Source organism: Sceloporus occidentalis, unplaced genomic scaffold (assembly GCF_023333645.1).
Source record: "Sceloporus occidentalis isolate IW3139 unplaced genomic scaffold, rSceOcc1.0.p SCAF_1, whole genome shotgun sequence".
Classification (NCBI taxonomy): Eukaryota; Metazoa; Chordata; class Lepidosauria; order Squamata; family Phrynosomatidae; genus Sceloporus; species Sceloporus occidentalis.
The window spans coordinates 621,151-648,849 of record NW_028316981.1 but is presented as its reverse complement, the minus strand read 5'-3'; the positions used below and the strand labels follow the sequence as shown (position 1 = coordinate 648,849).

Here is a 27,699-nt window from a genome sequence, read left to right as displayed (position 1 = left end):
GACAAAGTACGTAGTTTGGGAGTACTCCTGGATCCATCTCTGCAATCATCATCTCAAGCAGATGCGATGGCCAGGAGTGCTTGGTATCAGCTTCGGCTGATACGCCAACTACGTCCCTGTCTGGACCGAGGGGACCTGGAAAAGGTAGTACATGCACTGGTAACCTCTCGTTTGGATTTCTGCAATGCGCTCTACATGGGGCTACCTTTGTATCAGGTTCGGAAACTTCAATTGATTCAAAATGCAGCAGCCAGGTTAATCACGGGGACAGCAATGTCCGACCATATAACACCTGTCTTAAAATCTCTTCACTGGCTGCCAATCCGTTTCCGGTCCCAGTACAAAGTGTTGGTTATTACCTTTAAAGCCCTAAATGGCTTGGGCCCGGGTTACTTAAGGGAACGCCTCTCCCTGCATAATCCACCTCGCATTCTCAGAACAACTGGTAAATTACTACTCGATTATTCTAAGGTGAGATTGGCGACTACCCAGCAAAGGGCCTTTACAGCAGTAGCGCCTTGTCTTTGGAATGCCTTACCTGAGGAGATCCGCCTTAGTGGAACGGTAGAAGCCTTTAAAAAGGCATTAAAAACCCATCTCTTCCTACAAGCCTACCCTCCCAATTCCTTGTAGTAATGTTTTCCCCCCTACTGATTGTGATGCACTGATATTTAGGATTTTAATGATGTTAAATTATGTTTCTTTTTACCTAATATTTTGGATTTAATATGTATTAATGTGTATTCTTACTATGCTATTCACGCCATTGTTTTTTATTGATATGTTGTACACGGCTTTGATCTTGGGAAAAGTGGTTTATAAATAAACAATTTATTATTAGAATCATAGAATCATAGAATCATAGAATCGTAGAGTTGGAAGAGACCACTAGGGCCATCCAGTCCAACCCCCTGCCATGCAGGAAATCCAAATCAAAGCATCCCTGACAGATGGCCATCCAGCCTCTGTTTAAAGATCTCCAAGGAAGGAGACTGTATCACCCTCCACAGAAGGAGTGCATTCCACTGTCGAACAGCCCTTACTGTCAGGAAGTTCCTCCTAATGTTCAGGTGGAATCTCTTTTCCAGGAGCTTGCATCCATTGTTCCAGGTTCTGTTCTCTGGAGCAGCAGAAAACAAGCTTGCTCCCTCCTCAATATGACATCCCTTCAAATATTTAAATAGCACTATCATATCACCTCTTAACCTTCTTTTCTCCAGGCTAAACATCCCCAGCTCCCTCAGTCGTTCCTCATAGGGCAAGGTTTCCAGACCCTTCACCATTTTTGTCGCCCTCCTTTGGACACGCTCCAGTTTCTCAATGTCCTTTTTGAATTGTGATGCCCAGAACTGGACACAATATTCTAGGTGGGGCCTGACCAGAGCAGAATACAGTGGCACTATTACTTCTCTTGATCTAGACACTATACTTCTATTGATGCAGCCTAAAATAGCATTGGCCTTTTTAGCTGCCACATCACACTGTTGACTCATGTTCAACTTGTGGTCTACTTGGACTCCTAGATCCCTTTCACACGTAGTTTCATTCAGCCAGGTGTCACCCATCCTATATCTGTGCATTTTATTTTTCTGCCCTAAGTGCAATACCTTGCATTTCTCCGTGTTGAACTTCATTTTGTTAGCTGTGGCCCAGCTTTCTAGACTATTCAGGTCATTTTGAATCTTGGTCCTGTCCTCTGGGGTATTAGCTATTCCCCCTAATTTGGTGTCATCTGCAAATTTGATAAGTATACTCCCAATTCTGTCATCCAGGTCATTGATAAAGATGTTGAATAGCACTGGGCCCAGGACAGAGCCCTGTGGGACCCCACTGGTCACTTCTCTCCAGGATGAAAAGGAGCCATTGTTGAGCACCCTTTGGGTTCGGCCGGTCAACCAATTACAGATCCATTTAACAGTTCCTTTGTCTAGCCCACATTTTACAAGCTTGTGTGCAAGAATGTCATGGGAAACCTTGTCAAAGGCCTTACTGAAATCAAGATATACTATATCCACAGCATTCCCTTCATCTACCAAGCTGCTAATTTTATCCCAAAAAAAAAAGAGATCAGATTTGTCTGGCATGACTTGTTTCTCTGAAACCCATGTTGACTTTTTGTGATTATGGCATTGCCTTCTAGATGTTCACAAACTCTCTGTTTAATGATCTGCTCCAGAATCTTTCCTAGAACTGATGTCAGACTAACTGGACGATAATTGTTGGGATCCTCTTTTTTCCCCTTTTTGAAGATGGGGACAACGTTTGCCCTTCGCCAGTCTGCTGGGATCTCTCCTGTTCTCCAGGAGTTTTCAAATATGATTGCCAATGGCTCCGATATTACTTTTGCAAGTTCTTTTAATACCCTTGGATGGAGTTCATCTGGTCCCGGAGACTTAAATTCATTTAGATTAACAAGGTGTTCCTCTACTATCTCTTTACTTATTCTGTGCTGAAATTCCCCTATTCTGTCCTCTGCTCCATTATCCTCAGGTTGAGCATCCTTTGCCTTTTCTGAGAAGACTGAGGCAAAGAAGGTGTTGAGTAATTCTGCCTTTTCTCTGTCTTCTGTTAGCATTTTGCCATCTTCTCCACGCAGTGACCCTACCGTTTCCTTCTTCTTACTTTTGCTGCGGACATATCCAAAAAAGCCCTTTTTGTCGTCTTTAACCTCTCTAGCAAGCCTGAGTTCATTCTGTGCTTTAGCTTTTCTGACTTTGCCCCTAAACATGCCTGCTATTTCTTTGAATTCCTCTTTGGTGATTTCCCCCTTTTTCCATTTCTTATACATCTTCCGTTTCAAACTCATCTCGGTTGAAAGTTCCTTAGTCATCCATCCTGGTTTCTTGAGACACCTCCTGTTTTTCTTTCTCACTGGAACTGTTTGAAATTGTGCCTTCAGTATCTCTCTTTTGAGAAACTCCCATCCATCCTGAACTCCTTTATCTTTTAGTATTTCTGACCATGGAATCGCCCTCAATACTTCTCTAAGTTTACTGAAATTCGCTCTCCTAAAGTCTAGGATGCGTGTCTGACTCTGCCTGGCTTCTCCTTTCCACTGTATTACAAACTCCAGGAGAACATGGTCACTTCCACCTACGGATCCCACCACTTGCACCCCATTAACCAAGTCATCCTTGTTGGTTAGGATCAGATCTAAAATAGCTGACCCCCTTGTTGCCTCTTCCACCTTTTGGACCATGAAATTGTCTTCCAGGCAAATGAGGAATTTGCTAGACCTTGAGGATTTTGCTGAGTTTGACTTCCAGCAAATATCAGGGTAGTTGAAGTCGCCCATCACTACTACATCTCTCTTTTCTGAGTGTGTGGTCATCTGTTCTAGAAAGGCATCATCCAATTCCTCAGTCTGACTTGGGGGTCTGTAGTAGACTCCCACTGTAACATCCTTGTTGTTTCCCTACCCTTTGATTCTTATCCAGATGCTCTCCACCTGGCTTCCATGATTGATGTCCTGGATCTCTTCACTGGTGTAAATATCTCTGACATATAGTGCTATTCCTCCTCCTTTCCTGTTTGGCCTATTTCTCTTAATAAGGTTATACCCCTCTATTTCCACATTCCAATCATGAGACTCATCCCACCAGGTTTCAGTGATGCCTATTATATCATATTTGCTTTGTTGTACTAGGAGTTCATCTTGCTTTTTTCGCATGCTCTGTGCATTAGTGTAGAGACATCGCAGACCATGGTTCCCTTTTACTTGCTGCCTATGCAAATTTTTTTGCCTCCCACTGTTGGGTCCTTGCACTTTTTTTCTTGTTTCCTCTATGTCAGTTTGACTATTTTCGCCATCCCTTTCACCTTCCTTAATATTATTTATTATTATTTTGTTAATTTTGCCCCAACGCTCAAATCTATTTAAACATCCCTCCACAAGCAAGCAATGGTGTGCCATGGGAAGTGAGGACCGTCCATGCGCCAATCTCTAGTTCCCCACTCAGCAGCACTACAGAGCTTTGTCTGTTAGTACAGCTGGCTGGCCTTTGAGGTGGGCTTCAGGGCCCTGAGGAGAGTGGGTGGGATACAAATAAATAAATAAATAAGCTATAAAGTCAGCTGCAGCTTCTATCAACCTTCCTAGATGAGGTCCATCCACCTTCAGGGCAGTCTCCCTCATTTCCTTCCACTCTACTGAGCTTCTTTTCCAGTCAGCCATGTTGTCTCAACATTTGTCCTCCCGGAGGGCTTTTTCTGTTGTTGCCCACAGATTGTGGAATGACCTGCCGGACGAGATCCGTCAATTGACATCTTTAGACAGCTTTAAAAAGGCTGTCACAATGGATCTTTTCCAGCAGGCCTTTCCAGAATAGATAACCCCGGCCTCAGGAACCCTGTTCTTATGAGAGTCCCCAAGGTCCTCCTTGGAAATGCTACCATAGTTTACTGTTTTATTTGTTTTGTTTTGTTTTTGTCTTGTAATAATGTGTATGTGTTAATGTTGTTTAATTAGTTGGTTTTAATTATAATTAATTTAATAAATTTTTCAGGAGGGAGGGAATTTTGATCTACAATGTATTGTATTTTATTGCTGTTAGTCGCCCCGATTGACCTCAAGGGGCGGGATATAAATAAATTATTTATTATTATTATTATTATTATTTGTCAGAAGGTATGGCAGCCTCATTTATGGTGCCATCAGCATATCTCAGATTTCTCTGAAGATGCCAGCCACAGATGCTGGCGAAATGTCAGGAATAAATTCTTCTAGAACCTGGCCACAGAGCCCGAAAAACCCACCAAAAACTATGGATGCCGGCCATGAAAGCCTTCGACGTCACATAGCTACTTATGTGTGCGCGTATAGTATGCATGTCTCTCTCCCTGTGTGAGCTCTTGGTACCAAAGCATGCTGTATATATGTAGAAATTTTTAAGAAACGTTACATGAATAGTGTGTAAACCCAGATCTGGTTTCCAACATGTCATACTGAAAGTCCTACAGTCTAAAGGTGACCATATTTCTCTCTGGATAACAAGTAGCAAACCCTTTTTTATGACAACTGTGCCCCCAGAGCTCCAGTTTCTTTTGGAAGATATCCAGAGAAGGAGATTGCACGTGGTTACAATACCCAGCCGCTTTCTAATGTTCAATCAAAATCTATCTTCTGTCACTTATAACCATTAGGCATGATTCTAGCCTCTGGGACAGTGGAGCAGGCCCCTAGCTAGGGGAGGGCAAGTGGGGCACTGCCCCAGGGCCCCCAGCCAAAGGGGACCCCAAGGTAGGGTTGCGGTGCGCATGCGCGCCATGGCAGCCAGCAAGAGGAAGCCGGAGGGAGCTGCTGCAGGTGGCTGGCCTGGGCTGGGGGAGGCCCATAGTGTTGCCATCCTTCTGGCCTCGCTCCAGCCCGAGGAGGATGTGCCCTTGAAGGAGGAAGAAAGGAAGAGGAAAGGAAGAGGAGGAGAGCCCCTTGGGGAGAGAGGGAGGGAGGGAGATGGCATCTCTTGAAGCCAAGCTCCAGCAACTCCTTCCTTTCTTGCTGTTGTTCTTGTTCTTCTTGTGTGCCTTCAAGTCGTTTTGGACCAAAACCGGTCCTCCTCTCCTCCTCCTCCTCCTCTCCTTCTTCTCCTCCTTTCTTCTTCTTTTCTTCCTTTCTCTTTCGCCTTCCTCCTCCTGATGCTCTCCTTCTCCTTTCTCCTCCTTTCCCCCTTTCTCCTTCTTTCCCCCTTCGCTGCTTCTTCTTCCTCCTCCTCCTCCTCTCCTTCTTCTCCTCCTTTCTTCTTCTTTTCTTCCTTTCTCTTTCGCCTTCCTCCTCCTGATGCTCTCCTTCTCCTTTCTCCTCCTTTCCCCCTTTCTCCTTCTTTCCCCCTTCGCTGCTTCTTCCTCCTCCTCCTCCTCCTCCTCTCCTTCTTCTCCTCCTTTCTTCTTCTTTTCTTCCTTTCTCTTTCGCCTTCCTCCTCCTGATGCTCTCCTTCTCCTTTCTCCTTCTTTCCCCCTTCGCTGCTTCTTCTTCCTCCTCCTCCTCCTCTCCTTCTTCTCCTCCTTTCTTCTTCTTTTCTTCCTTTCTCTTTCGCCTTCCTCCTCCTGATGCTCTCCTTCTCCTTTCTCCTCCTTTCCCCCTTTCTCCTTCTTTCCCCCTTCGCTGCTTCTTCCTCCTCCTCCTCCTCCTCCTCTCCTTCTTCTCCTCCTTTCTTCTTCTTTTCTTCCTTTCTCTTTCGCCTTCCTCCTCCTGATGCTCTCCTTCTCCTTTCTCCTTCTTTCCCCCTTCGCTGCTTCTTCTTCCTCCTCCTCCTCCTCTCCTTCTTCTCCTCCTTTCTTCTTCTTTTCTTCCTTTCTCTTTCGCCTTCCTCCTCCTGATGCTCTCCTTCTCCTTTCTCCTCCTTTCCCCCTTTCTCCTTCTTTCCCCCTTCGCTGCTTCTTCCTCCTCCTCCTCCTCCTCCTCTCCTTCTTCTCCTCCTTTCTTCTTCTTTTCTTCCTTTCTCTTTCGCCTTCCTCCTCCTGATGCTCTCCTTCTCCTTTCTCCTTCTTTCCCCCTTCGCTGCTTCTTCTTCCTCCTCCTCCTCCTCTCCTTCTTCTCCTCCTTTCTTCTTCTTTTCTTCCTTTCTCTTTCGCCTTCCTCCTCCTGATGCTCTCCTTCTCCTTTCTCCTCCTTTCCCCCTTTCTCCTTCTTTCCCCCTTCGCTGCTTCTTCCTCCTCCTCCTCCTCCTCCTCTCCTTCTTCTCCTCCTTTCTTCTTCTTTTCTTCCTTTCTCTTTCGCCTTCCTCCTCCTGATGCTCTCCTTCTCCTTTCTCCTTCTTTCCCCCTTCGCTGCTTCTTCTTCCTCCTCCTCCTCCTCTCCTTCTTCTCCTCCTTTCTTCTTCTTTTCTTCCTTTCTCTTTCGCCTTCCTCCTCCTGATGCTCTCCTTCTCCTTTCTCCTCCATTCCCCCTTTCTCCTTCTTTCCCCCTTCGCTGCTTCTTCCTCCTCCTCCTCCTCCCTCCTCTCCTCCCAGATGTGTGTGTGTGTGTGTGTGTGTGTGTGTGTGTGTGAAGCGTGGAGGGCTTTCTGGGGCTTGCCTTGGGTGGGTGCCATTGGGCCCTGGCTAGAGGAGGCCCAGAGACCTCCCGTCTGTTGGGGCCCTGCTCTTCTCCCCCCCACTTTGCCCCAAGGTGGCTCCCTCCAACAAGACCCCTGGGGAGGCTCTTCCCAAGGGTCGGGCACCTCCTGTGTTGTGGTTTCATCATCAGGTGGTTTTAGTGGCAAGCTTTGCCATTGCCTTCCTCTGAGGCTGAGACAGTGCGACTTGGGTGTGTGTGAGAGTGTGTGTGTGCGTGTGTGTGTGTGCATGCGCCTTCAAGGGGTTTTCTTGGGAGGTTTGTTCAGAGAGGGCTTACCTTTGCCTTCTTCTGAGGCTGAGAGTGTGTGACTGTCTCAAAGGTTTTCTTGGAATATTTGTTCAGAGGGGGTTTGCCTTCACCTTCCTTTGAGGCTGAGAGAGTGAGACTAGCCCAGTGGGGTGTTTTAATGCCCAAGCAAGGGACTGAACCCTGGGCCTCCTCCACCACTGCCACCTGCTGCACTTCAAGAGATGCATTTAACCTCAGAGGTGATCCAAAATCTCCATGTCTTTGCATTCAGTTTTATTATTATTTGAAAGAAAGAAGTTGGCAGCATGAGCTTTCCAAAAGTCTGCTTCCTCAGATGCATTTAGTCTCGTGGTGATCCCAAATCTCCATGTCTTTGAATTCTATTATTATTATTATCTGAAAGAAAGAAGTTGGCAGCATGAGCTTTCCCAAAGCCTCTTTCCTCAGATGCATTTAGTCTCGTGGTGATCCAAAATCTCCATGTCTTTGAATTCAATTTTATTATTATTTGAAAGAAAGAATCATAGAATCATAGAGTTGGAAGAGACCGCAAGGGCCATCCAGTCCAACCCCATTCTGCCATGCAGGAAATCCAATCAAAGCATCCCCAATACATAATAATAATAATAATAATAATAATAATAATAAAATTTATTTATATACCGCTATTCCATTCGATCACAGCGGTGTACAACAATTGCAACAACGATACAATACAAGATAAAAATTGCAATAGATAATTTAAATTTACATGGCCATCTAGCCTCTGCTTAAAGACCTCCAAAGAAGGAGACTCCACTACACTCCGAGGAAGGAGTGCGTTCCACTGTCAAACAGCCCTTACTGTCAGGAAGTTCTTCCCAACGTTGAGGAGGAATCTCTTTTCCTGTAGCTTGTTCCGGGTCCTGTTCTCTGGAGCAGCAGAAAACAAGCTTGCTCCCTCCTCAATATGACATCCTTTCAAATATTTAAACAGGGCTATCATATCACCTCTTAACCTTCTCTTCTCCAGGCTAAACATCCCCAGCTCCCTGAGTCATTCCTCATAGGACATGGTTTCCAGACCTTTCACCATTTTAGTCGCCCTTCTCTGGACATGCTCCAGTTTCTCAATGTCCTTTTTGAATTGTGATGCCCAGAACTGGACACAATATTCTAGGTGGGGCCTGACCAAAGCAGAATAGAATGGCACTATTACTTCTCTTGATCTAGACACTAGACTTCAATTGATGCAGCCTAAAATTGCATTGGCCTTTTTAGCTGCCGCATCGCACTGTTGACTCATGCTCAACTTGTGGTCTACTTGGACTCCCAGATCCCTTTCACGTGTAGTTTCATTCAGCCAGGTGTCCCCCATGCTATATCTGTGCATTTCATTTTTCTGTCCTAAGTGCAGTACCTTACATTTCTCCCTGTTGAATTTCATTTTGTTAGCTTTGGCCCAGCTTTCTAGTCTATTCAGATCATTTTGAATGTTGATCCTGTCCTTTGGAGTATTAGCTGTTCCTCCTAATTTGGTGTCATCTGCAAATTTGATAAGTATGCTCCCAATTCTGTCATCCAGGTCATTGATGAAGATGTTGAATAACACTGGGCCCAGGACAGAGCCTTGTGGGACCCCACTGGTCACTTCTCTCCAGGGGCAACTCTACTACAGCAAGTTCAAAATAAGAATATGCCAAATCCATCTTAGTAGACTTGTGTGTCCATTACCTATGTAGGTACAATTGGAAGGAGCCTGGGATAAAGGGATACCTTTGAATATGAAGCAAAAGGAACTGCAGCCACTTTTACAGTTTCTAAAAAAGCTACACAAAATTGACTGTATTTCTAGCAAATAAGGAGCTCTACTAGAGATCCATACAGTTACTTTAAAAATAATGCTATTCTGTTCATGAATTAGAATCAGATAATTAGGTGCCATCTTTGCCTTTTGCTGATAGATATTCCTTTCTGTTCAGGTCAGGCCTGAATAAAATAATGTAGCACTTGGGGAGGAAGATGCAGCCCAGGAGCCCAGCGCTGGAGGCCAAGATGGAGAAGACCTGGACGGCCACCATGTACTTTCCCTTGGTGCTCAGGTAGGCAGGCACAAAGGAGACCCAGACGCTGCAGAAGACCAGCATGCTGAAGGTGATCAGCTTGGCTTCGTTGAAGGCCCCAGGCAGTTTCCTAGCCAGGAAAGCCACAGTGAAGCATGTGGCAGCCAGGAAGCCCAGGTAGCCAAAGGAAAGGTAGAACATGGCCACTGACCCTTGGTTGCATTTCAGTAGGATCTCTCCAGGCTGGGAATTCATGTCAGAGTCTGGGAAGGGGGGAGAGATGCTCAACCATGTGATGCAGATGACAACTTGAACCCCAGAGCAAGAAAGGACGAGGGCATTGGCCAGACCCTTTCTTAGATACCTCCTCATCCTGTTCCCAGGCCTTGTGGCCAGGAAGGCCAGCACCACCATAATGGTTTTGGCCAACACAGATGAGATGGCAATCGAGAACATGAGGCTGAAGGCTGCTTGTCGGAGGAGGCAGGTGACCTTCTGTGGTCGGCCAATGAAGAGGAAAGAGGACAAGAAGGAGATTAGGAGGGAGACCAGGAGAAGGTAGGAGAGATCCTGGTTGTTGGCTTTGACTATTGGCGTTTCTCTGTTTTTAAGGAAGATGCCAAAGAGTAAAAGGGTGGTTGAGGAGAAGAAGAGGGCTAAGGACCCAAGGACGATCCCCAGAGGTGCTTCGTAGGAGAGGAAGGTTGTCTCCTTGGAGAAACACTGATCCTTGTCTTGGTTGGGATGCTGGTCTTCTGGACACTTGGTGCAGAGGTCTGCATCTGGAAAGATAAATGGGTACCAATCATGTCTTAGGTGCACCCATTGGAATGGACTCTCAGCCAGATCACAAGTAAAACACATTCTTTGAAAGAAGACACAGGAACTTTGTGTACAACATCTGAACAGCTTTGGGATTCTCACCCAGGATTTAGACAGGAAAGACAAGGAAGGCAATGTGGACAGGGGTCAAATTTAGATGTTGGAGAGAAGGTTTGGCTAGTAGGAAGACCCTTTCCTCCTTAGAGTCTGAGTTGCAAAGGAAGGCAAAGACCACTTAATCCAAAAGGCTCTGCCAATGAACGAAATCACAGGTAAAGAGGAATTTCACCCTCCGTTGCAAAATATCCACCAGAATATGAGGGAGTCCTTCCCAAAGTCAAACATTAGGAGGAATCTCCTGAAAGTGAGAGCCATTCAAGAGCAGATGTTGCTGCTTCCTGGGAGGGTGGCGGGGTCCCCTTCTCTGGATGTTTTTAAACAGAGGCTGGATTCCACCTCAACATGAGGAAGAACATCCTGACAGCAAGAGCTGTTCAATAGTGGAATACACTCCTTCGTAGCATGGTTGATACTGGAGATTTTTAAACAGAGGCTGGAGGGCCATCTGTTCCAGGGAGTCTTCAGATTGTGTCTTCCTGTGTGGTAGGAGTGGATGGCCCCTGGGGGTCTCTCCCTGCTCAAAGTGTCTGTGTTCCCTTGCAGTCCATATGATAGCTTTTTGCAGCTTACTCTCTTGCAAACCAAAAAGAAAAAGAAAGATTCAGTGTGAGCTAGATTATTTTAACTCTAGCCGCTTACCTTCCTGGGAGGAGATGGTTCCTTCAGCGCAGAGATCGCAACCATAGCAGCAAATAGGTTTCCCTTCTTGAACTACCTTGGTGGATCCTGGCCTACAGCTCTCCACGCACCTTGAAGATGGAAGAGTCTAAGGAGAAAAGGCAAGAGGAAAGGCATTTTGGATAGCTATGGAAAGGCACTAGCTAGGGATAGCTCTGGTGTCATGGGCTGCTGAATCCGTTCTGGGGTTTAGTCCCAATATGAAAGGAACTATTTAAGGCGCTGGATCTTGAATAAAACCTATGAGAAGATCTGGGCACATTCAGCTTGGTGAAGAGTGTGGGGTACAATTTTAGTTTCTCAGGGTGTTAACCCTTTCCAAGGGAAACAAAAATACAGTGTGACCACATTATACGCGATTTGAGCGTATGTACTCAAACCGCGTAATAGCGCGCAGGGTGCAAGAGGCATAGTGTGTCCCATTCATATGAATGGGGCAGGCATCCATGCCAATGCGCACCGCCAGGCCGCCGCGCACATGAGCCCCATTCAAATAGGCGGAATTTGCCTTAGGTGGGGGCGGGGGTCTGGAACGGATCCCCCATATAAGGCGAGGTTCCACTCTATGCTAGTATGCAAGGTAAACTTGTTAAGAGTTCAGCTTTAATTAGGAGGACACCAAAAATATGAGCCAGGCTATTATTTTAAATCTATATTCCTAAATAATAGAGAAACAAGTCATGCCAAGTTAGACAAATCTAATCTCTTTTTTTTTGGGATAAAATTAGCAGCTTGGTAGATGAAGGGAATGCTGTGGATATAGTATATCTTGATTTCAGTAAGGCCTTTGACAAGGTTTCCCATGACATTCTTGCAAACAAGCTTGGAAAATGTGGGCTAGACAAGGCAACTGTTACATGGATTTGTAACTGGTTGACCGGCCGAACCCAAAGGGTGCTCAACAATGGCTCCTTTTCATCCTGGAGAGAAGTGACCAGTGGGGTCCCACAGGGCTCTGTCCTGGGCCCAGTGCTATTCAACATCTTTATCAATGACCTGGATGACAGAATTGGCGGCATACTTATCAAATTTGCAGATAACACCAAATTTGGAGGAGTAGCTAATATCCCAGAGGACAGGATCAAAATTCAAATTGTCTTGGATAGACTTGAAAACTGGGCCAAAGCTAACAAAATGAAATTCAACACGGAGAAATGTAAGGTACTGCACTTAGGACGGAAAAATGAAATGCACAGATATAGGATGGAGAACACCTGGCTGAATGAAACTATGTGTGAAAGGCATCTAGGAGCCCAAGTAGACCACAAGTTGAACATGAGTAAACAGTGCGATGCAGCAGCTAAAAAGGCCAATGCGATTTTGGGCTGCATCAATAGAAGTATAGTGTCCAGATCAAGGGAAGTAATAGTCCCACTATATTCTACTCTGTTCAGGCCTCACCTGGAATATTGCGTCCAGTTCTGGGCACCACAATTCAAAAAAGATGTGGAGAAACTGGAGCGTGTCCAAAGGAGGATGACTAAAATGGTGAAGGGTCTGGAAACCATCAAGCCCTGTGAGGAAAGACTTAGGGAGCTGGGGATGTTTAGCTTGTAGAAGAGAAGGTTAAGAGGTGATATGATAGCCCTGTTTAAATATTTGCAAGCTTGTTTTCTGCTGCTCCAGACTAGGGCGTTTATCACAAGGAGGTTTTTTTGGGTATTTTTGTGGCTCAGATCTGACGTGAGCCACACGTCCATGATGCGAATTCACGTCATAACGTGAATGTGTTACCAGACACTATTCTTTCTATGGGCTCTCCTTCCATGGCGCTTCCACAGTGATTCCAAAGTCACTCCTGATTTTGATGAATTCGGGGGAAAAGTGAATTCACAGAATTTGCTTTCAAGTTCACTTCGATTTCACTCCGAATTGGTTTGGTGTGGAATGCAAACACCGCAAACCACCCAGGTTGCAAATTTCCCATGATGCGGTGCTGCAATTTCCCCCCATTTCCTTTTGGTGTTCATTTCACTTTCAGGGCAACCGAGGGGGGGGGGTTGTTCGCTCCGTTGTTGCTGGGATAAGGCTGAAACCTTTCCTGGGGGTTATGCGCTTGTTAAACATTTTCACGTTGTAACATGAACTGGGCAGGACCCTGTTTTTCACCTTGAGTTTCCCATACTTCCCGTCTGCAATTGACGGCGGGGCTATGGTTTTCTTCCATTTCCTATCCCCCCGCCTCGGGCGCATTTCCCGGCCGCTATGTTGGAGGAGGAGGTGTGTTTGTAGGGCAACTAATTTTTTGGGAATATATACATGTGTGTATGTGTGTGAATGTGAATATACAGATCTATCTATCTATCTATCTATCTATCTATCTATCTATCTGTGTGTTGAAATTGCTGAAATGGAAGGGAAAATAAAAGGGTGATGAAGAAGACACAGAAGGATTCACGGGGCAAATATTCACACAACCACGCAATTACGCAAAACAGGGAACAAGAACTTGCGCCCCCTTTCACCCCGGAAACGTACAAGGTCACGATGCATTCAGACCCCCCACTGAGCATGCGCAAGGGTGCCGATTCAAATTGTTGAATCCGCATGGTATGCACCAGTGTGGTAATACAATTTGCACTCACTCCTCTTTGCTTGAATCCACATCAAGTGACTTGCCTTGGATTTGATTCCCCCTTGATTCGGAAGGGCAACCCTGGATCTGACCTGCAAAAACCTCCGTGTGATGTACTCCTAGGACCCAGAACAATGGATGCAAACTCCAGGAAAAGATATTCCAGCTCAACTTTAGGAAGAACTTCCTGACAGTAAGGGCTGTTCAACAGTGAAACACACTCCTTCCTTGGAGAGTGGTGGAGTCTCCTTCCTTGGAGGTCTTCAGAGGCTTGATTGCCATCTATCAATGGGGATGCTTTGACTGAGAGTTCCTGCATGGTAGTGGGTTGGATTGGATCTGGATGGCCCTTATGGTTTCTTCCAACGCTATGATTCTATGATTCTACCTCTAAGGAAGGAGACTCCACTATACTCCGAGGGCGTGTCTGCCACTGTCTTACAGCCCTTACTCTCAGGAAGGCCTTCCTAACGTTGAGCTGGAATCTCTTTTCCTGGAGCTTGCATCCATTGCTCCAGGTTGTAGTCTCCAGAGCAGCAGAAAACAAGCTTGTTCCCTCCTCAATATTTAAACATTTTTGTAGGTCCTATTCTCTGGAGCAGCAGAAAACAGTTAAACTGCTTCTGAGTGAGTGACTAAAGTCACATAGTAATTAGAATGAGAAAGGGGGAGGGAGAAGTCCCTCTCTAACTGCGAAGGGACAGGAGAATGCAAATATATCCCAACAAAGAGGAGGCTAAGGGCTGGCATGATCACACACTTTAAACAGCCAAAGAGTGGACAGTGCAGGTTTGTTCTCTGCAGTACCAAAGGGTAGGGCCAGGTCTAATGGTTTGAAGTTACAGGAAGGTGACTTTTGATAGAACATTAGAAGGAACTATAGTTTTTTGTGGGTTTTTCAGGCTATGTGGCCATGTTCTAGAAGAGTTTTTTCCTGATGTTTTGCCAGCATCTGTGGCTGGCATCTTCAGAGAATGCTTGCCTGGAAAAGAGCAACTTCTAGATAATGAAAGTGGTTTGGCAATGCAACCAATTCCCAACAGAGATAGAAGGGTCTCCTTCCCTTGACATCTTTCAAAAAAGGCTGGAGAGCTACCTCTAGGGATGCTTTAGATGGAGATCCTGCACTGAACTGGGGTTGGACTGGATGGATTTGAGGGGACCTCTTCCAACTCTAGGTTTCTATTATCAGACCACTCGACCCTCTAAAACGTAGGCATAAAATGTGGATAATATTTGAATGGTCCATCCCTAATGAGGACAGTGAAATTTCACTGTTTATTATGCATCTCCAATCATAGCCATCTAAAGGAGATGATATGGGAAGAAAGATTTTCTCTCCTCACCTGGTTGAGCCTTTGTGGCCACAAGATGGCCTCCTGGTCGATGGTGAACCTGAGGCCTGGGTTCCCCTGACTTTCCAGACTCCCAAATTTCATCCGAACAACGGATCTGTTGGGGAAAAGCACCCAGTTCACGATGTCGAAGTGGGTGGCCAGGTCTCTGTTCTTGCCCAAGCGCACTCTGTCATCCATGGAGGAATTGTAGGACTGGGGGCTTCTCAGGAAGGGATAAAGCTGGGAGAGAGGAAAGAATGGGAGACTGAATTCGGTGGTCTAATCCTCACCTATCCTTAGGAGATCTTTCTCCCAAGCTGGAAGACTTTCTCTTGTGAGTTTCTCCTCCAGGAAAACTGAAGATGGTGGAAGGAGGAGGTCAGAAGACACAGAGCAGGGCTTTCTGAGAAGTGGCACCCAAACGGTGGGACTCCCTGCCATAGGAAGCCAGGCTGCCTCAGTCGGTCTTCAGCTTCCGGTGGATGGCCCCAACAGAGCTGCTCTGCCTGGATTTTGATATTCAAAATTCCTCCATTTTAAGTGATGTAACATTGTATTTTAGGATTGTTTTAAAAAGTTTTTAAAGGGTATTTCTTCATATAAGTTTTACTCAACATACTTATTTATTACAGTTAATATAGGAAAATACTCTCCACGTCACAATTGTCATTGAAACCCATTACAGACATTCACTTTTTTCATCATTTTCCCCACTTAAAGTACAGTGGGCCCTTCCCTTACGCAAGGGATCCGTTCCAGACCCCCCACCCCCGCGTAAGGGAAATACTGCGTATGCCGGAGCCCCATTAGAAGTAATGGGGCTTGTGCCCGTGGCACAAAAAGTTGATTTTTCTTTCCTCTTTCCTTTCCTTTCCTTGCACAAGTTTCTCTTTTCTGCACTTGAGTGAAGCTGCTTTTCTGGGGACAGTCTCTCTCTCTTTTGGTATCATCCATTTTGGCTCTCTTCAGGACAACAGAAACAGCCTGCCATAGAGAGGGATATGTTTCCTTTTGGAAAACGCTGGGTTAATTTCTACTGAACCAGGGAATGAGGATAAAAATATATACATGTAAATTCTGAGTGTTCCCTGGGAATCCATCAGCATGGGAAAAATATCATTTAGGCCTCAAAAAGGAATTTGCAAAGGACAGCAGCAACACCATGGACTTTCTGGCTTTTCCCATCCATCCAGGTGCCCAAAGAGTGCCTCCACCAAATGGCATCCCTAGCATTGGCGTCACCTGTTGTCTTGTACCCCTTTTCTCCTCCTGGGCTGCCCAGCCACCTCCCACCCAAATGCCAACCAAATGCCCACCCAGGAAGACCAGGGACCAGATGGGAAAGATGGACAAGGGTTGCAGAGGGAGGGTCCAGGAGGTGTGTGTACTGCCCCTTCTTCTCCTCCAGTGCCTTGGCAATCTCACACAAGGAAAGCATCGGAGAAGCTGGGAGGGGTGGGAGTAGGACCCGACTGGGTGTCACCCTTCCTCTGAGGTGGTCCACACTCCTCACACTCCCCTAAAGATGCCACTGCCTCCACCTTTGAAACTCATTCCAAAAGATATGGCAGAGGGTGCCTCAAACAATTTGGCTTTTCTTCTCAGATAGATTATTTGTGTGTGGAAGAAGAGGGCATTACCTGCCATGGCTGGACCCTTTGATATTTTGACCAGCCACTGCTAGCTGATGTCCTCTTGGACCTGGAGGAGTAAGCTGCACTTAAGGCATGGGCCATAGTCTGGACGGTGGTGTAAATGTTGTAGGTGTCCAGAGAGAGAGTCTTTTCAAGCATCTCTGGAGATGCCACACTCTCCAGATCCTCCCTCTCTTGGCATCTCTTCCAGCCTTTCACAGACAATGTGTGTTGTGCATATGAACAGTTGAAGGCCTTTTCCAGGAACTCAGCCATAGCAGGGATAATCCATGGCAAATCATCATAGTTTGTCTCTTTGTGAGTCTGTGGAAGGAAGGAAAAAAGACCGTCGAAGGTCTGGGAAGAGACATGACTGTACTTCAGCTGCAAGGCCAGGTCCCACATGGCAGTGGTGACCCACACTTTCCCAGCCAGGGACATTTGGTTTACTGTAAATATATTTTCGATAATGGCAACCCCATCAACAAAGGAATGAGTCTCTGCATAGTAAAGGAATATGTTGACCCCTTGCGATTCAAGTAGTTGGATATGCATGTTTGCCACATACTTTGATATGTCTGGGATTCGTCGTGAGAAGGCAACACAGATTGCATTCCTGTCAAGTAGGGGCATCAAGGTGTTCAGAAACCTTTCTCCATTTTCATTGTCTAGAACAAGGAGACCGACCCAGGTCCACCCAAAATGGAGGAGCAGCTGCACCATCCCTGGATACAGGGCTTCCTCCCTTGGGGCCGTCCGGTAGAAAAAGGGGGACTGAAGGTCATCCTCCAGAGAGCGAGAAACAAAAGCGTAATTGACCTAAACAAAGAAAAGAAAAGGCAGGTGTTTGGGTTTTGTTTTTCAAATTATTTTTATTTCAATTTTAAAATTTACATATATAGTGTGCCCTTGCTTTACGTGGGGATCTGCTCTGAAACCCCCCCCCCCTCCATCTAAAGCAAATAGCACGTATGCTCGAGTCCCATTGACAATAATGGGGTTTAGCCATGCGGCATGGTGTGGAGCACGTGCCATGGGCAAGTGCGCCATTTCAGTTTCCTCGTCCGGCTTTCAGCATAAGCTGAAAGCTGTGTACAAGCCACCTGCGTATGACGTGGGTGCACTGTATACACAAACTTAACATATACCAATCATACACATCTATTACATACATCTACAACCACAATGCAGTTCTTCTTAAACAACTATTGTTTTATCTCTAACCATATACATTGTACAACTATTTAGGATGCTAATTTACAGTATAGATATATCTTTATTTTATTTTATTTTTTGTGGTTTATTTTGTGTAAATTGGGTAACTTGATAAATGAAATTCATTTGTCTGTGAATTCAAATAAATGGGTAACAGATATAGATGAAACAACATATAAACTTTACAATCTTTCTTTATTTATGGCTGTTTTAATGACAACATAAGAGACATGTAAAGTGCAATTTCTCTTTAAGAATTTGTTTTCCTTTTTCATTCATATTTTTGGTTATTACACTCATTTTTCTTTATTTAATTTTAATCATAATATTTCTTCATACCGTTTTAGTTGATTTAATAAATGTTCTATACTATTTGTAGAACACACACACACACAAACATCCTTGTTGCTTCCCTCACCTTTAATTGTTATCCAGATGTTCTCCACCTGGCTTCCTATCCAGGACATCCATACTGGCAGCCAGGTGGAGAGCATTTGGATGAAAATTAAAAGGGAGGGTATGGTGGGAGTCTACTACACACCCTCAAGTCAGATGGAAGAATTGGATAATGCCTTTCTAGAACAGATGAACAGACACACAGAAAGGAGAGATGTAGTAGTGATGGGGGACTATCCTGATATTTGCTGGAAGTCAAACTCAGCCAAATCCTCAAGGTCTAGCAAATTCCTCACTTGCCTCGAAGACAATTTCATTGTCCAAAAGGTGGAAGAGGCAACAAGGGGGTCAGCTATTTTAGATTGGTTATAACCTAAAAAGCCCTAAATGGCTTGGGCCCAGGGTACTTGGAGGACTGCCTCTCCCCATATAATCCGCCCCGCTCACTCAGGTCAGCAGGGAAGAATCTGCTAGAGGTCCCAAGTGCATGCTACGCAAGGACCTCGCAATGGGCCTTTTCCATCTCGGCCCCAAGATTATGGAATAATCTTCCAGATGAGCTCTGCTCTACCACATCTTTAGAGACTTTTAAGAAGAACCTTTAGACCTTCTTCTTTTCTCAAGCCTTTCCCCCATGAGATGTTCCTTCATGTTTCACCCCCTCAGTTTGACGACCTTGTGATGTTTATGGATTCCCCCACTCAGCTGAATCTGTTGTTTCTATTGTTATCACTACTGTTTTTACTGTTTGTATTGTTTTTATCTTGATGTATTTTTACTTAAACTTGTATGCCGCTTTGATCAAAATTGGAAAAGTGGGATATAAATAAACTATTTATTATTATAGATTTGATCCTAACAAGGATGACTTGGTTAATGGGGTGCAAGTGGTGGGATCATTAGGGGGAAGTGACCATGTTCTCCTGGAGTTTCTTATACAATGGAAAGGAGAAGCCAGACATAGTCAAACACGCATTCTAGACTTTAGGAAAGCTGATTTTAGTAAACTTAAAGAAATACTGGGGGTGATCCCATGGTCAGCAATACTAAAAGAGAACGTAGTTCAGGACAGATAGGAGTTTCTTAAAAGGGAGATACTGAAGGCACAATTGCAAACAGTTCCAGTGAGAAAGAAAAATGGAAGATGTCTCGAGAAACCAGGATGGATGACGAAGGAACTTTCAACAGAGATGAGTTTGAAACGGAACATGTATAAGAAATGGAAAAAGGGGGAAATCACCAAAGAGGAATTCAAAGAAATAGCAGGCATGTGTAGGGGTAAAGTCAGAAAAGCTAAAGCACAGAATGAACTCAGACTTCCTAGAGAGGTTAAAGACAACAAAAAGGGCTTTTTTGGATATGTCCGCAGCAAAAGTAAGAAGAAGGAAATGGTAGGGCCACTGCGTTGAGAGGATGGCAAAATGCTAACAAGAGATAGAGAAAAGGCAGAATTACTCAACACCTTCTTTGCCTCAGTCTTCTCAGAAAAGGCAAAGGGTGCTCAACCTGAAGATAATGGAGCAGAGGACAGAATAGGGGAATTTCAGCACAGAATAAGTAAAGAGATAGTAGAGGAATTCCTTGTTAATCTAAATGAATTTAAGTCTCCAGGACCAGATGAGCTACATCCAAGGGTATTAAAAGAACTGGCAAATGTAATATCGGAGCCATTGGCAATCATATTTGAGAACAGACTGGAGGAGGGCAAACTTTGTCCCCATCTGCAAAAAGGGGAAAAAAGAGGATCCCAACAATTATCGTCCAGTTAGTCTGACATCAATACCAGGAAAAATTCTGGAGCAGATCATTAAACAGAGAGTCTGTGAACATCTAGAAGGCAATGCAATAATCACAAAAAGTCAACACGGATTTCAGAGAAACAAGTCATGCCAGATAAACCTTATCTCTTTCTTTGATAAAATTACCAGCTTGGTAGATGAAGGGAATGCTGTGGACATAGTATATCTTGATTTCAGTAAGGCCTTTGACAAGGTTCCCCATGATATTCAGGCAAACAAACTTGTAAAATGTGGGCTAGACAAGGTAACTGTTAAATGGATCTGTAATTGGTTGACCAGCCGAACCCAAAGGGTGCTCAACATTGGCTCCTTTTCCTCCTGGAGAGAAGTGACCAGTGGGGTCCCACAGGGCTCTGTCCTGGGCCCAGGGCTATTCAACATCTTTATCAATGACCTGGATGACAGAATTGGGAGCATACTTATCAAATTTGCAGATGACACCAAATTAGGGGGAATAGCTAATACCCCAGAGGACAGGATCAAGATTCAAAATGACCTGAATAGACTAGAAAGCTGGGCCAAAGCTAACAAAATGAAATTCAACACGGAGAAATGTAAGGTATTGCACTTAGGGCGGAAAAATGAAATGCACAGATATAGGATGGGTGACACCTGGCTGAATGAAACTACGTGTGAAAGGGATCTAGGAGTCCAAGTAGACCACAAGTTGAACATGAGTCAACAGTGCGATGCGGCAGCTAAAAAGACCAATGCAATTTTAGGCTGCATCAATTGAAGTCTAGTGTCTAGATCAAGTGAAGTCATAGTGCCATTCTATTCTGCTCTGGTCAGGCCCCACCTGGAATATTGTGTCCAGTTCTGGGCACCACAATTTAAAAAGGAAAACCATGCCCTATGAGGAACGACTCAGGGAGCTGGAGATGTTTAGCCTGGAGGAGAGAAGGTTAAGGGGTGATATGATAGCCCTGTTTAAATATTTGAAGGGATGTCATATTGAGGAGGGAGCAAGTTTGTTTTCTGCTGCTCCAGAGAACAGGACCTGGAGCAATGGATGCAAGCTCCAGGAAAAGATTCCACCTGAACATTAGGAGGAACTTCCTGACAGTAAGGGCTGTTCGGCAGTGGAATGCACTCCTTCCTTGGAGGGTGATAGAGTCTCCTTCCTTGGAGGTCTTTAAACAGAGGCTGGATGGCCATCTGTCAGGGATGCTTTGATTTGGATTTCCTGCATGGCAGGGGGTTGGACTGGATGGCTCTTGCGGTCTCTTCCAACTCTATGATTCTATGATTTTGTGAGGTGGGAGTGTCACTAAGAAGATGCAGGAGGGGTGGGCCACGCCAGGAGGGAAAGATTGAGCATAGAAAGAATAACAATAAATAATAAACTTTTTATTTATGTTTTCCTGCCTCTCCCAGGTGGATCAAGGTGGGATTACAACCTAGTATAAAATACAAATATGAACACATCAATAAAAAATACATAAGAAGTAACAATTAAAAGCAGGATATCAAAAGCGACTGTGGAATAAAGATGTTCCAATCCTATTCAGGGGGTGGATCTTATACAAAATTGGGGGGGAGGTATGCTCACCAGAAGAGCTCCATCTTAACTTCCTTCCTGAAGGTCTCCAAGGAGCTAGTAAGACGGGTCTATTCTAGGAGACTATTCCACAATCTAGGAGCGGCTATGGTAAAAGCTTTTTGGGAAGTTGAAACTAGGCTGATTTTTTTAAAGTCCAACAAATTCTTCCCCGTTGTTTTGAGAGTGCGGGGCGGATTGTGTAGGGAGAGGCCTTCCTTCAAGTAACTCGGCCCAAGCCACATAGGGCTTTAAAGGTGATAACCAACACCTTGTATTGTGCCCAGAAGCAAATTGGCAGCCAGTGCAGAACTTTTAAGATTGGTGTTATATGGTCAAACCTAGAAGAGCTGGTGACCAATCTGGCTGCCATATTTTGCACTAATTGAAGCTTTCGAACTTGATACAAAGGTAGCTCCATGTAGAGCGCATTACAAGAATCAAGACAAGAGATTACCAGAGCATGTACCACTGCTTCAAGGTCCTTTCAGTCCAGGTAGGGACACAGTTGGCATATCAACCGAAGTTGGTACCAAGCACTCCTGGCCGTTGCACCTACTTGAGATTACAACTATAGAGATGGATCCAGGAGTACTCCTCAACTGTGAACTTCGCCCTTCAGGGGAAGTGTGGCCCCATCTAGGACAGGTTGACAAATTTCCTTTCCCAGACTTGGGGTTCCTATTGCAAGTACCTCCGTTTTCTCTGGATTCAACCTGAGTTTGTTTTCCCTTATCCAGCCCATTACTGACCCTGGACAAACATCCAGAAGAGAGATGCCATCCCTAGTCACTGCAGCAGCTTAGAGAAATAAATCTGGGTGTCATCAGCATGCTGATAACACCATGCCCCATGTTTCCAGATGATCTCTCCCAGTGACTTCATGTAAATGTTGAATAGCAAGGGGGACAGTATCACGTCTTGAGGGACACCCAATATGAGCTCCCTCTTGGATGAATAACTGTCCCCAAGCAATACCCAAGAGGTAGGAACAGAGCCACTGGAGTGCAATGCCCCCAATGCCTAACCCCCTCAGGCGTTCTAGAAGGATACCATGGTCAATCGTATCGAAGGCTGCTGAGAGGTCCAAGAACACCAGCAGGGTCACACTTCCCCTGTCGATGTCCAGACGGAGATCAAAGACTAAGGCGACCATGGCCGTCTCCACTCCGTATCCCTCCCTGAAGCTGGTTTGAAATGGGTTCAGATAATCCGTTTCATCCAAGACAGCCTGGAGTTGGAAGGCGCCCTCTCGATCACTTTGCCCAGGAATGGCAAAAGGGAGAATGGTCTATAATTGTTTCTCACCAGGGAGTCCAGGGAGGGTTTTTTAAAGAGTTATTTAACCACTGCTAATTTTGAAGGGAATGTTGAGGTCCCCCAGGACAAGAAGCTTAGGAGACTCCAGCACCAGCTCCGAGACCAGCTGTGTCAGCTCAGCCAGGGAGTCTGTTAGGCCACGGGGTGGACGGTATGCCAACAGAATCCCCAGACTGTCCCCAGACTGTCCCAGATCAGGGTGATCTGTTTTCAAACTAGGTTTCCTGGTCAATGTGAAGGTGCTTTTGTGGACCAAGGTGCCACCCCTTGCCAACTTTCCCCAATTTGCTCCTTAATAGCATACCCAAAGAAGCAAAGGAAATAAGGAAGGAAGAAAGGAAGGAAAGAAGAGAAAAAGGAAGGAAGGAAGGAAGGAAAGAAGGAAGGAAGGAAAGAAGAGAAAAAGGAAGGAAGGAAGGAAGGAAGGTAGGTAGGAAGGAAGGACATCACTGAGGAGGTGTGGGGAATGTGGTCCACACCAGGTGACATCTTAAGGGAGGGAAAGAGAGAGCATGGAAAGAGGAAACAGAGGAAATAAGGAAGGAAGGATTTGAAGAAGGGAGGGAAGGAGGGAAAAATGAAAAGAGGGAAAGAAGTGAAGAAGAGTGGCATCACTAAGAGGGTGCAGGATGTGTAGACCACACCAAGTGATACTCTAAGGGTGACACCACTGCTCCCAAAACATCTGCTTTATGGCAGAAATGGGCGGTGTGGAGTTCACTTGCATCCCTTCAATAAACACAAGAGAAGAAATAAGTGTGAGGGGGCAAGACTCAGTGGGAGGAGAAGGGATCTCAGGGGTTTATAAATTAAAAAAAATCAAATTATTCTTTTTGTAAAAAAATCACTTCTTACCAAATTTTCTCTAACCACATGTAACTATGTACATACAAATACATTTGCAAATGCATATGATATTGTAATTTAAAGGTACAACTTCTATTATGCTAGTTGTTTATGGCACAACTATTGCCATTACATTCAGTAATATACAGGAACTGTGATTTATGGGTAAACTTAGTAAAAAAAAACAAAACCCAATTCTAAGGATTCTCTATGGTGTTGTATGGAATGAGATCAATGGGGAGTGGGACACTATGAGTTACCACACTGGATGACCCAACCCTAGAGACACCACTGCAGCCAATGTCCCCCTTTTAGTCCTTTGCGGAGACTGAGAAGTGGGACTGCCTCCAGACCCTCCTCCATCCCCTCTCCATCCTCACCTGGGGCACTTTGTAGATGCCCAGCACGGCTGACATCCAGAGGGCATTTTCGGAGTCCATCCCTTCAAGGACCGCCAAGAGGCTATTCTTCTGTCCACAGGAGTAATTGGGAATACTGGCCTGGGCTGCCGAGAGGAGGTCCACCAATGTGTCCGAAGTCATCCTGGCCTCAAAATAGCTCTCGTGGACATTGTACCCCAAGGTGATATTGGGTAAGAGTCTGGGATCCTGGTTGATCTCTTGGGTGGCGAACATGAAGGAAAGGGTGTGCCAGTACAATGTGTTTCCTTTCCTGTCAAAAGACACGTGTCAATCCAATCATTATCCCTGCACCCGGTGAAAATTATATCTTAACATCATAATCATACATTTTATAATCAAATATTTTATTGTACAAATATATCTAAATTGCATAATATAATGTCCAACAATACAAAACATGGGTAGATAATCAATATGAAATATCTTAATCACAGCAATATTGTAGATGGCTAATCATTCATACGGAGGTCTATAGGTCCTTCCAAATTTCCTGCAGCCTCTATCCAAGGTAAATGAAGATGGGTTGAAATCTGGCTGCAGACAACACTGCTAAGACACAAACAGTTGTAAAAACAAACAGAACAGTCGGTCTCAGAAACTATTGTCTCCGTTTCAATATTTCTTCACCTGGATCCACATCTAAGTAACTTATGACATTCGGCAAGCCATGTGTACGAATGATATAGTTGAACCAAGCTAAATATCTCTCAGATTTTGTTCATTTCTGTACTTCTGTTTGTTTAATGAACCTTACATTTTTGATGGTTGAAATTCATTTTGCATCAGGATCGGTTAAATTGGTCCCCAGTAACCAAGAAAACATCTTAGTGTGGAAGAAAACAAAAGAGTTTTATTTCCAATATTAAGACAGCAGTACCCATCCGAGGTTTTTGTCAGAACTGAAGGTCTGTTCACAAAATCGTAGTGTAAAAGGTCCCATCATCCACCTGCCCAGCCGCGATCTCCAGCCTTTGATCCCAATCAAAGCAACCTTTCAAGTCCTCCGTTCTTCATCCCGTGTTTATAATAATAAATAATTATAAAGCTTATTTGGATTTTCCCGCCTCTCCCAGATGGACCGAGGCAGGATTACAACCAAGCAATAACAGCAATATACAAGGATAAATCAATCGCCTTTAGAGAGGAAGGAGGGTACCTAGATCCTCTTGCAGGAAAGGCAGGGTCATGAAACTATAAATCTTCACTCTGTTTCATTTGCCCTGCTGTTTGTTCCCATGCTCAGAATGCACTTATGATTAATATAGAGAACACTTTGAAATTTCAAACAACAAATATACGGCTTCATACAGGGTCCTGATACTATAAATCCTTACTCTTTATCATTTACCCCGCTGTTCATTCCTATGCCCATAATGCCCCTATGATATTTCCCCTAACCATCCTCCTGATAGCCCACCCTGTGAGTTTAACGTTATATCAGTATATCATCTTATATATCAACAGCATGTATATCAACACCTCTTCCAGACATTAAGGGAGGTCTCTCCTTCCTTTCCAAAATTACAGCATTAAATGAATGACTGAGGGGCCTCATAATCTCTGAGGACAGCTAAGAAAAGCAAAGTGGAAGACCTATCTAGCCCCCCCCCCCCCCAGCAGCCCAGAGTCCAGATGGGGTTTGGAAACCAATGCATTGGGGGGAAACATATGCATTTTGTGCCCTGTTCTCCCTTGGCCACCTCAGGACTTACCAGAAAAATCTGCTAGCGGGGGCCTTGTTGAAGCTGTGCAATTGGGAAATAGCTTGAGTTGCAGAGACAACCCCTCCAATGATATGGTCTCCAGGTCTGTAGTAGTTAAACACTTCGTCATTTTCCCTGATCAGCATCGAGGGACATTTGGGCATGTTTACAATGCCAGCCATGAAGAGTGGTGGGCACAGCATCAAGAGAAGGAGAAGCATGGAGTGTCTGGAGGATCCTCTGCCCTCATGATTTCTCATCAGATCAGAGGAGTAACTGGAGGAGTAACTAGAAAAACAAGCTCCTTTTCCAAGACCAAAAGGTCTGTGGATTTCCAAAGACAGAATGTGCCAAGCTAGTAAAGGCTTCCCACTTTCTGAGGGGGATGATGGGACTTGCAACAAAACGCAGAACGTGCCCAAAGTAGAGTCTCTATCACACGGAGGAAGCATTTATGAGCCAAGTCCTTCCAGGCTGTGCTTTGCAAAATAGCTCTCAAAGCTCTCTGTTTCTCTGTGAGGAAATCCTTGGAGGTTTGGGAAGACAACAGAAAAAGTACTGTGATTCTGATCATTGTAAACTGCAAAAAATAAAATAAAATCACCACAATTCCTTGGTGTCTCCGTTCAATTCCATGCTCAAAGGACCCAGCAAGAGAACAACATGTTTACACAGATGCCACACAGTTGGCACGCCATGTTTTTAACAGGAAAGTTCAGAGTTCAACTCAGGCTAACTTTGGAGAGGTGAAAGGGCTTCCTAAATTCTCATCTTCACTGCAGAGGTAATGCAATTGGGCACCACTTTAATCCCCATAGAAAGTGCATCCTATGGAACAGAGATAGTACAGGAATACCTGGTTAATCTAAACAAATATAAATCTCCAGGACCAGATGGACTCCATCCAAGGGTATAAAAAGAACTGGCAAATGTAATATCAGAGCCATTGGCAATAATCTTTGAGAACTCCTGGAGAACAGGAGAAATCCCAGCAGACTGGAGGAGGGAAACGTTGTCCCCATCTTCAAAAAGGGGAAAAAAGATCTTGGATGACAGAATTGGGGGCATACTTATCAAATTTGCAGATGATACCAAATTAGGAGGAATAGCTACGAAAATGAACTACAATACGGAGAAATGTAAGGTACTGGATTTCGGACAGAAAAATGAAATGCACAGATATAGGATGAGGGACACCTGGCTGAATGAGATTTACACATGTGAAAGGGATTTAGGAGTCCAAGTAGACCACAAGTTGAACATGAGTCAACAGTGAGATGCGGCAGCTCACCAGGCCAATGCGATTTTTGGCTAAATCAATAGAAGTATAGTGTCTAGATCAAGGGAAGTAATAGTGCCACTATATTCTGCTTTGGTCAGGCCTCACCTGGAATATTGTGTCCAGTTCTGGGCACCACAATTAAAAAAGGTTGTGGCGAAACTGGAGCGTGTCCAAAGGAGGGCGACTAAAATGGTGAAGGGTCAAATCTAATTCTAGGATTCTGTGTATTCCTGCATAGATTCTGTGTATTCTGGCTCCTCATCTGGTGCCTTGGGTTGTAATAGATAACATAATAAAAACACAGGAACCTAAGAACCTGGGCCTTCTCTCACAAAGCTTCAGGTTCACGGACGAAACCAGGAATTGGCAAAGGACCCAGAAAGTTGAAAATTGCAAAGTTTTATTCTTAAAATCGGCAAAGAATAATATCCTCAGTGGATTTCAAAGTTCCAAAATTGAGGCCCAGAACAAAACAAGATGGTCTAATTTTATAGTCAATTACACAAAGAAGCTCTCTCATGACATTTCATTGGCTAATTACAATTTAAACATACAGAATTCTTACAATCAAGACAGAGAATTATGCATACATTAAAACTGTAGTTTCCACTCTTTACTCCTCCCTTAGGAATTCAGCAGCCTTCAGTAGCCTTCAACAGTTGTAT

General features: G+C 44.7%; 1 protein-coding gene across 1 annotated transcript; it reads right to left on the bottom strand.

Moving 5' to 3' along the window:
* Window positions 1–9,216: 9,216 nt before the first annotated feature.
* On the bottom strand, window positions 9,217–16,763 carry LOC149320296 (vomeronasal type-2 receptor 26-like). The gene is made up of 4 exons (XM_089499424.1): window positions 16,518–16,763; window positions 14,887–15,117; window positions 10,927–11,053; window positions 9,217–10,127 (listed from the first exon to the last, which is right to left on the bottom strand). The coding sequence occupies exons 1-4, from the start codon at window positions 16,668–16,670 to the stop codon at window positions 9,217–9,219; spliced, it is 1,422 nt and encodes a 473-aa protein (XP_089355550.1). The 5' UTR covers window positions 16,671–16,763.
* Window positions 16,764–27,699: the final 10,936 nt, after the last annotated feature.